Source organism: Zingiber officinale, chromosome 2B, assembly GCF_018446385.1.
Source record: "Zingiber officinale cultivar Zhangliang chromosome 2B, Zo_v1.1, whole genome shotgun sequence".
NCBI lineage: Eukaryota > Viridiplantae > Streptophyta > Magnoliopsida > Zingiberales > Zingiberaceae > Zingiber > Zingiber officinale.
In genome coordinates this window covers 98,308,427-98,318,810 of record NC_055989.1, presented here as the reverse complement: position 1 = coordinate 98,318,810, position 10,384 = coordinate 98,308,427, and the positions used below count along the sequence as shown (strand labels likewise).

At 43.4% G+C, this 10,384-nt stretch overlaps 1 protein-coding gene across 1 annotated transcript; it reads right to left on the bottom strand.

Annotated features, from left to right (window-relative positions):
- Positions 1-381: 381 nt before the first annotated feature.
- On the bottom strand, positions 382-2,505 carry LOC122046481 (beta-hexosaminidase 2-like). The gene is made up of 2 exons (XM_042607197.1): positions 1,542-2,505; positions 382-1,440 (listed from the first exon to the last, which is right to left on the bottom strand). Exons 1-2 carry the CDS (start codon positions 2,344-2,346, stop codon positions 476-478), a joined length of 1,770 nt encoding a protein of 589 aa, XP_042463131.1. The 5' UTR covers positions 2,347-2,505; the 3' UTR covers positions 382-475.
- Positions 2,506-10,384: the final 7,879 nt, after the last annotated feature.

The window sequence follows — 10,384 nt, the reverse complement described above, 5'->3', positions numbered from 1 at the left end:
TCATCCTACAATTCTTTGGATTTCTCATATATATCATTCTTCTCTAATATTGAAGTCATGCTTCATGAACTGTTCCAATACCACTTCAATGTTTCTCATCCTACAATATCTCAATTACCTTATGCAACCTTCTCTAATCTTGGTTGCGCCTCCAAGCCATTGAGCAAATTTCTTTGGTTGCACCGTGTTATGATTAACACTTAACCTCGTTGAGTCAACATGAGCTTTCCAAACTCTCCATGTGTTCTATCAAGTTCCTACGTAACTTTAACACATCAAATGCACATGCAAGGAGAGGGGTCATGGAGAGTATTTTGAACATCTCATTTTTTTGGACAAGTACATGCTTGTTGAATATAAAATAAGAATACGCAACCTGAATATTAAGAAATTTGAAGTGTTTTGATGGTAACAAATAAATACAAACAAGCACAAATGAGGACGATACAAATGGACGATGTAAATCGAGTAACAACTACTGAACCATGTTACACATCGTTGGATTCCTGATGCACCACAAGGGCTGGATGGGTTCGGCCGCAATTCCTCTCTCCACCATCCGCTGCCGCCACTCCGCCAGCCTGTCCGTCGCCTCTGCGTATCGCTTCCCCCCTGCCTCGTCCCGGTTCCCCGACCACAGCGCCTCCGCCGCCGCGGCTGCCCTCGGCCACAGCCGCCCGTCCACCACCGATCCGTCCGCCTGTTCAGACCACAGGGCCACCTCCCCACCAAGCACCAGCACCGCCTCCGACTCGCTAAGCCCGTACGTGATGTCGTAGTCGTAGACCCGCTGCCATGACTTGAATGGCGCGCACCATGAACCCCCGTCGCCGCCAGCGTAGTTGAACGGCTGACCCTGCTCGTCCGCAATCTGCCGATCGTACCGGCTATCGTTGCCTGGCCATCCCCCGAAGCCGCAGTCCAGGTAGTAGAAATTCCACGACGACACGATCACCCGATACCCTGCTGCCGTGAGCACCTTCGTGTTGTTGGGACCGTTGTTCCAGGTCTGGAGCACGGTGGTCTCCGGCGGAAGCATCGACGCGGAGCCCATCTTGGCGACCGAGCCCAGGAGGACGTCCTCCCAGTACACAACGGTGCGGTTGAGCGCGGACACTATGAAGGGGCGTGTGGAATTTACAAACGTCTCCAGGATCTGGCCGTGGGTGCCGCCTGCGTTCAGGAATCGCTTGATCACCGGGTCCTGCTCCCAGCACGCCGTGTTCACCTCATCCGCCCCGGCGTGGAGAAACGACTCCGGGAACAGGGCGGCCACGTCGCGAAGCACGCTGCGGACGACGTCATAGGTCTTCGGCTCGAGCGGATTGAGCTGGCCCGTGCCAGGCTCCGCCGCGAGCGCCGGGCCATCGGGCGGCGCCCAGAACCTGTTCGCGCACGTGACGATCTCCGGATAAGCCTCTGCCCACGAGCCGGTGTGTCCTGTAGATGATTAAAGAACGAAAATGAGGGCTCAGCCGTACCTTCTCCAGTGAGGCATATTAACGAACACTTAACGGTGGCCAGAGAAATTGCCTAGTTACCAGGGGCGTCGATCTCAGGGACGACGCGAACGCCTCGGCGCATGGCGTATCGCACGACCCGGCGGACGTCTTCGGGGGAGTAGCGCATGGAAGGGCCGTAGGAGCCGCGGAGCGCAAGGTCCGGCACGGAGGGCAGGAGGATGGGGAAGGACTGCGAGTCCGTGATGTGCCAGTGGAAGACATTGAGCTTGTTGTGACTCATGGCGCGAATGGTGCGGAGGATATCGCGGACGGGGTAGTAATTGCGGGAGGTGTCGAGGAGGAGACCACGGTGGGGAAAGAGGGGGCGGTCCTCGATCCGGATCCCGGCGGGGACGGCCGGCGGGTCGCCCCAGGCGAGTTGGGACAGGGTCTCGAGGCCGCGAATCGCGCCCCAGGTGGTGGCAGCGACGAGCTCGGCGGCGGAGGAGGAATTGTCGGCGGAGATGGATAATCTGTAGGACTCATCGACGGCGTGGACGAGGGGGGCGGAGGGGTCGGCGACGGAGATGGAGAGGGAGGCGAGGGGAGGAGCGTTGGAGGAGAGATTCAGGGGCGGGGGGCGGAGAGGGACATGGCGCTCGGCGTGGAGGAGGCGAGTGTAGCGGGCGGTGGCGGCGCGGAGGTAGGGGTTGTCCGGGTAAGGGTTGGGGATGCGGAAGGAGGGGGACAGAGCGACGGCGATTGGGGCAGCATCGGACCAGGAGACGGAGGTGGGTTTAGGCCAGACGTTGATCTGGATTTCGGGCGGCGGCGAGGCGGTAGAAAAAGTGGCAGCGAGGAAAATGGCGTCGAGTAGGGAGAGGAGGAGGAGAAAGGAGGCCATTGTCCAATGTGAGTCTGGTAGAATTGGTGGGTGCTGGCATTTAAGTAGCTATTATTTATAGGGATAAAGAGACGTAGGATTCCAATCACGATCTTAATTCTTTATTGACCGTGTGACATTTGGACGATACCCAGTTTTATTTTTTTTTAATTTTATTTGGCTGCGCCAAATGCCAAGGAATAGAATAGAAATGTGTGCTCTCAGTGAGTACCCCGGCCGGCGGGATGCAACCGGATTATAAATATGACAATCCGACGGATCTTGTCTTCTAGTCTAACTCAAAGTTTTTATTATTATAAACAAGTTTTTATAAAAAAAATTACTATTAAATTTATTACATATTTTTTTAAAAAAAAAGATTTTTACGTAATCCATTCCTTTCGCACCCAACCCTGCGCTTCTCTTTTTTCTAGAATAACAATTTGAAATTTTGATATATTTTTTTAAAATAGATTTTGTTTTGACGTAGATAGCCGTTGATGAAAAATATTACATAAATCTATATTAATCAAATGTCACATGGGCAAAATTTTAAAAAAATATCATGAGAATACTCTTTACTTTGAGAATTGCTGTAATAGTTAGGATCATACTTATTTAAGGGGTAACACGTCCAAAAACATAGGTGTTATGGAGCTTGAGATACACGATGTAAAGTGATGCACACACTTTATCAAAATAAAATGATGCATAAAATTTTACAATTCAAATAAATATTAGGAATCTTTACTAAAATATTTTACTAACAAAATTATATTTCATAAAATATTAAAAAAAATATAAATATAAAATTCATTAGCAAATAAACATATATAATTATATATATAATTTTAATTTAAAAATTTTAAATATCTAAATCATTAAAATTTTAATAAATAAGTTGAATTATCATCATTACTAGATGTTTTATATTTGTATAGCTGAATATTCATCAATTTCTTAAAGATCGATTTCTTTCTTTTTTTCATCAATAAGTTGACTTATAGAAGATTTTCTTAGTTCCTATTGATGTAGTTGCCCTTACTTCTGTTGAAGAAGATGAAACTCGAGATCTAACATTGTAAGCTTCTCCACCAACTCCAAAACCTCATGCAACTTCACTTCTAGTCATATTTTTATCACAAAAAAGTAAATCATTTTTTTCATCGATGTTATTATTCAATCCCCTCGTCAACAATTCATTTCTAGCATCTATGTCATCTAAAGAAATAGGATCAACAATGTCACATATATCATATCAATGCTAGACCCGACCACAGTCGGGTTTGAACTGGGCCCAACATGGACTTGGAACAGGGTCAATGGGTCAAGTACATGTTGACCCAATTTTAGTTCAAAAATCATAATCGGCTAGACATGGTGCTGGCCCGGTGATGGTTCAAGCCCAAAAATAGCCATAGATCGATAGTTAATTGCCAGTTTGGCCCACTGATTCAAAGCTTTGGTTTGTTTTAGGTTTTACCCGTTGGAATTGACAGTTGGAATTGTTGATTAACTGGTGGTTCTAGCCGTTGGGGATAAATGAGAGGTTTTTTTTAATATTTTTCAATAGTTAAAATCATTTAATTTGATTAATGACTACGATTTAGTGTTCATTACTCTCTAAACTCTATAAATAGAAAGCTCATTTCATTGTTTCCACCCCCATATTTTTCTATGCTAATTTTCAATTCCGTAATCTTTACACGCTTTTGATCCAATTCTACACACTTTTGACTTCCACTTCCGAGTTTTGACTACAATGGAAGGTGGCCGGGGGCAAGAATGAGGTCGAGGGCGAGGGGGGGTTCATAATCTTGATCTCGGAGGGGCATGGAAATAGTGAATCTGAACATTCAATCCACCGATGATGTGACCGAGCAACTTTCAAATCGGATTGCAACAACCGAAACACAAGAAAGTACCGATGCAATTATTTTTAAGGTTCGGGAAGTTCCTGTTGGGACAAAGGAGATCAAGAGGGGGGTCAATAGCTTCTCTCACTTCATTGATGATGATTTGTAGCGGATATCTTAAAGCGAAGACTCACTAATGCTAATAGAACGATTTACTTGGTATCTACCTCCTTAAGGTGACTAATCCAAGGATCCGACTCTCTCACACACACACATACACTATGAAAGAGCTCATTCTCATCCATAATATGGAGGTGACGAAACCTCGTATAAGATCACAAATAAGAATACAACTCGAAACAAGGAAACAAATACAAATACAAATCGAAACACGACTTAGCACTTTGAACCTTGATTTTCTTGAGCTTTTCTTGCTTTTTGATGCATCTTGAAGGTGGGAAATGTAGCAGTATTTGTCTCCCTAACTCTCAAGAATCAACGTTGAAGAGTAGTGTAAGATCTTTCTTGAAAACTCCATGAAAACCCTTTTCTAGGGTTCACTTGATGTCTCCCAATCAATTCAGCTTTTCCTTAATTGATTGCCATGTCATCCAACCGTCTAACACTTGCAGAACGTCTCTTTTTTCGAACTCTAATCGATTGGTGAGTCATCCCAATAGATTTAGAGAGCCTTAATCGATTACCCAATCGATTCTGTAGCTCTCTGTTCACTTGCAAAAATGTCTTAATCGATTAGCCCAATCGAATAAGCCTTCTTAATTGATAGCCTCAATTGATTCCCTCTCCTCGCAAAAAAAAAAAAAAAAACACTTCCTAATCGATTGGCTCAATCGATTAATAGTAGCTGAATCAATTGACCTAATCGATTCAACCATTATTTTCATGATTTCTCTTCGCGAAGAAAACATCTTCAATCAATTCTTCTAATCGATTAAAACTGCCTAATCGATTGGCTTAATTGATTGATCCAATTAATTGCCCCAATCGATTGGCTCAATCAATTTGCCCAATCAATTTAACACATTTCAGTGCCCTCGCGATTTTGGCTCTACGAAGCTCCCAATCAATTAGGAATCCATTCTAATCGATTTGAGCATGTCCCAATCAATTACCATAATCGGTTGTACAACCCTAACTCACTTGATCCGAGTTTAGGTGTTGGTGCAGTTAGCACCGGTGATTGAACCTGAGTTTTGATGAATGACAATTGGATAAAAGTTAGATGTATTTGTGATCTAATCATGTTACTGAGTGTATAGGGTTGACTAAATTGACAGGTCAAGAGGACCTGACACTAGGTAGAAGGTCCAGATGTGGGATTCTGGTAGGAGATTGAGATGTTCGATTCCTGATAGTCGAAGTCTGGATGTGCGATTCTGGCAGGAAGATCTAATGGGCCAAATTGAACGTCGAGGAGGTAACTCGACACTTAGTAAGTGAAGCTAAGTCACTGGAGGAGAATGACTCATTGATGGCGCGTCCCGGTTGAAGGGACAGTAGGCGTCGATCCAATTTAGGTCCATTTCGAAAAACTAAATTGAGATCCTGATTAGATTCAAGTCTGGAGGACAGGGTCTAAGTTATAAATTAATTATATTATTATTGTGCTAACCTTGTTTTGAAGGTTAAATATATTTATGTTGGACTAACACTTTTTACAGGGCAAAGGAAGCATAAAAGGTCTATGGTGAATAGTACCTGAGGCGCCTTCCAAGCGACAGAAGGTGCCTCGAGTACTATTCATGGAAGGCGCCTTCGGTCTGATAAGGCAGAGACATCATCGACGATAAGGAGCCACTTTTTAAGGGATTGAACTTGGCATTAAAGGTGTCTTCAATGCTATGGAAGGCGCCTTTCATCCCTTATAAAAGAAGCATTCGACCACGTTTTTCAACACACATCAATTCTACAAACTTCTATGCGTCCGTTTGGCATTCTGATTGCTCCGACTTCCTACTACTACTTCGCTACAACACTGTCGTACCCAACTACTACTGAGGAGCCGAACAACATCGAGCCTGATCTGATTATCAAAAAGTGTTGGGTAACGAAGTTCTTTTCCTGTACTTATTATTGCTTAAAAGAAAAGTGTAGAGTGTTACACTGTTCCTATTATTCTTTTTGTACTCAATCACCTCTTTCAGTGGTTCTGAAAGAGGATATTAGTGGATTACTCGTCGATAGGTCTGCGGGACCTGGATCTTGGAGTAGGAGTTGCCAAAGACTCTGATCAAGTAAAACTAAACGTGTGTCTTTTACTTTCTTTTGTTTTCGTATTTTTCTCCACTACATACTTATCTTTTAAAACCAAAGAAAAAGTTTTTAAAACCACGTGATTCAACCTCCTCTCATGTGCATCTCGATCCAACAACTGGTATTAGAGTAAGGTTCTGCTTTGAATTGGTGCAACCACCAATCAAGATGGGGGAACCATTTTATTTCTTTTCGGATTTCTATTTTTCGTATCTTATTTGAATTGGTAAAATTTACCTCTTCAGATAATTATTTCTCATTCGGTTTTAACTTGAAGTTGGTGCAACACCACTTGAGTCTTCGATATTTCCTTTTATCTCAAACTTTGCTAATCCAAGACCTAGTCTTGGGATAGTTCTGTTGGTGCAATTTGCGCTAATGGTCTAACTCAAGTTTTGATTAATGCCAAGTAAGTTAAGTTAGATTTTGTTGTGATCTAACCACTTGATCAAATGTGCAGGAAATCCAGCTAGGTCGACGGACCGATTGGATAGTTGGTACAAAGTCCAGATAGGTAGACAGACTGATCGAATATCTGGCAAGAAATTCAGCTAGGTCGACGGGCTGATCGGATATCTAATACGAAGTCCAGATAGGTCAACGGGTTGACCGAATATCTAGCAAGAAGTCCAACTAGGTCAACGAATCGACCAGATAGCTGGCATGAAGTCCAGACACGTCGACGGGCTTTCCGGATGTCTGGAAAACTAGTAAGTTAAGGTAAGTTACTGGAGAAGAGTGACCAAGTGAGGACAAGTTCTGGTTGAAGGGACAGTAGGTGTGAGTCCAATTTAGGTCTATTCGAGATCCATAAGCTAAGACCTTGACTAGTTTCTGGTCCTGGGTAGATAGAAACTAATTCATATCCTTAATTATTAATTATTATTTGTTCTAACACTTATTTTGCAGGTTATGTGGACTAACGTTGTTTTGTAGGACAAAAGGAGAAAAATTACCTTTGGATGAACAGTGTCGAAGCCCTCAAGCAATGAAGGCACCTTCGTATTGTTCATAGAAGGCGCCTTCCGTAGGATAAATTTTGGCCGAAGTCATGGATAAGTACCGGGTTGTTCGGGATTGGATTTGCCTCATTGGAGGCGCCTTCCATGCCTTTTATAAGGCTGTCTCGAGAGGCATTGGAACAACAACTCATATTCGAGCTACTTCACGTCATTTTGAGATTTCGACTGCTCCAGGCTCCTGCTACGATTTTGCTGTGAAATTGCTGTGCCCGACAACTACTCTGAGAACTTCTGATCGTGGTAGAAAGATCGACACCGACACATGATTGCTCCTACATCCATTTCTAAAGTGTCGGTAACACTTCATTTGTATACTTGATTACTGAAAAAGGATAAGTACAGTGTGTTACACTTGTTCGAATGTTCTTTGTACTCGATTTCCTCTTTCGAAGGTACCGGAAGAGGCATTTAGTGGATTACCCGTCGATAGGTCCACGGGACCTGGGTCTTGAAGTAGGAGTCACTGAAGGCTCTGAACCAAGTAAACTGCTTGTGTCTTTCTCGTGTCTTTTAAATTCCGATTTCATACGAATTTTTCGCTATGCATACTTGTGATTTTAAAACCGATAAAATGAGTTTTTGAAAACCACGTGATTCACCCCCCTCTCACGTGCGTATCGATCCAACAAGTGGTATCAGAGCAGGTTCTGCTCTGAATTGGTGCAACCACCAATCAAGCCGGGGGAATCATTTTTTTTGTTTTTCACATTCTATTTGAATTGGTAAAACTTTACCTATTCAAATAATTTTTTTCCCGTTCGATTTTAAACTTGAAGTTGGCGCAACACCTCTCAAGTTCCTTTATATTTCTTTATCTCAAACTCTGCTAATCCAAGACCAAGTCGTGACACCTCTTTTAGTTTTCTATCTACAGTTGTGAAATGACCCAAAATGAAGAATACAGCCCTGTCCATCCTCCCCCCTTCAATAGTGACGACTTCCCATACTAGAAGAAGCAGATGGAGGTGTACTTGAAAATAGACATTGACTAGTGGTTTAGCGTCACCAAAGGGTACAAAGCACCAATGGACAACGTCGAAATTCCAATGGACTCAGAAAATCAGAATCCGGAAATGAAGAAAAAAGCACAAATTGACTTCAAGGCCCACAACGCAATCCAGTGTGGGCTAATAAAAGAAGAGTTGAACCGCGTCGGCCCTCACGAAAACGCCAAAGAGTTATGAGACAAAGTCATAGAACTACATGAGGGGACCAACGACACAAAGGTAATGAAAAGAGACTTATATTTAAATAAATTATTTAATATAAAAATATAGGAAGGTGAGACTGCTGCTAGTCAGCTGCACGCGAGGATAAAAGATATCCTCAACGGATTTCACACCATCGACCACTAGATGGAGAACCTGGATCTAATTAGGTATGTTCTAAACGCGTTTCCTCGAAATGTACTGTGGGCATCTATTTTGGATGCCTATAAGATTTCGAGGAACTTGTCTAAATTAAAATTAGATGAGTTATTTTGTGAATTAGAGCTGCACGAACAGACTAACGCCAAAACCGAGAAAGGTATTGCTCTTATTGCAGGGACATCAAAAGAAAAGTCCAGAACCAAACCTAAACCTGAAATTGAGCCTGACCAAGACTCATAGGATGAAGAATACCTGGTGAACCTAGTAAGAAAGATGTTCACCAGGAGAAAGAAGAATTTCAGGAAAAAGGACTTGCAAAAGATCAACTTCTCTAATTCCAATAGCAAGAATGTGACCTGCTTCGGATGCAACAAGAAGAGGCACTATAAGATCGATTGCCCAAATTTGAAGAAAAAGAAGGCCCTCAAAGCGACGTGGGACAAATTGTATGGAGATGAATTAGACAGTGGAGAACCGAAGCACACCAACTATCTCGTGTTGATGGCTTACGAATCAGAATCGGAAGACGGGTCCGAACCCGAATCGAGCCACGAGTCCGCACTCATTTCCGAAGGTTCCGATGAGGTATACTTTACTTTAAGAAAAAGATTTTATAAAATTATTGCATGTTTAAATAAGAAATTAACTAACTCTGAAAATTACATAAATGAATTAACAAAAGAAAATAACAAACTTTAATGAACAATTAAAATCAAGTTCAACAACTGAACCAATTCAAGCTGAAATTCCAACTCAAGTTGCAAAACTTGAGGAGGATAATCTCATACTAAAAAATGAAATAATTGAACTAAAAGATTTACTACAAAAATTCACAACTAGATCTAAATATCTCGGCATGATACTTGGGTCACAAAGAGCTGTGTATAACAAGTCCGGACTCAGATACAAGTCCAGCTCAACCAATAAATCCTTTATATCCTTAGTTAATCAAAATAAGACCTGATCCAGCAGTAAGGACGGGGGACCCCCTTTGAGGGAAGTCAACGCCACGTGGAGGTCACAGGTCAAATGGCCGGCCGGAAAAGGGGAGGCTGACCGGCCGAACGGGGACTAAACGGAAGCAAAGGCAACGCGACAAGGAGTCGGGTCTCCGACGCTCATGATGAACAAGGTCGCCAGGCCGAGCGGGTAGCCCGCTCGGCCGAGGCATAAAGCAATAATGCTGTGAACAATTCCATCCGAGCATACGACCCGGAATCCCCCAAGCGGATCAGTACCTACGTCCGGTCAGACGTGATGGGACTGCCGAGCGGCCAGACGCTCGACGCGGGAATAGAAGAGACAAAAGGACAAGAGAGACATCGAGAAACATCTTCTGACAACAGGCGTGTCCAACGACTAAGTCATACGCTGACTTGAACCTTACGACAGAAGATTATGCCATCCCATCAGAGAGGCGCTCGGACTGTAGCAGTATGGTGTCAGGCAAGCTCCTCTGACAAGCCCATACTGATGTATGATTAGAGGACACGTATTCGCCTCGGTATGTGTGCATGAGCCTCTTCACAGCTCTATA

Excerpts from the sequence above, each read along its gene's own strand:
- LOC122046481 (XM_042607197.1), bottom strand. The coding sequence starts at position 2,346 with ATGGCCTCCTTTCTCCTCCTCCTCTCCCTACTCGACGCCATTTTCCTC. Across the intron at positions 1,441-1,541 it reads CCCTGAGATCGACGCCCCTG|GACACACCGGCTCGTGGGCA; the intron begins GTAACTAGGCAA and ends AATCATCTACAG.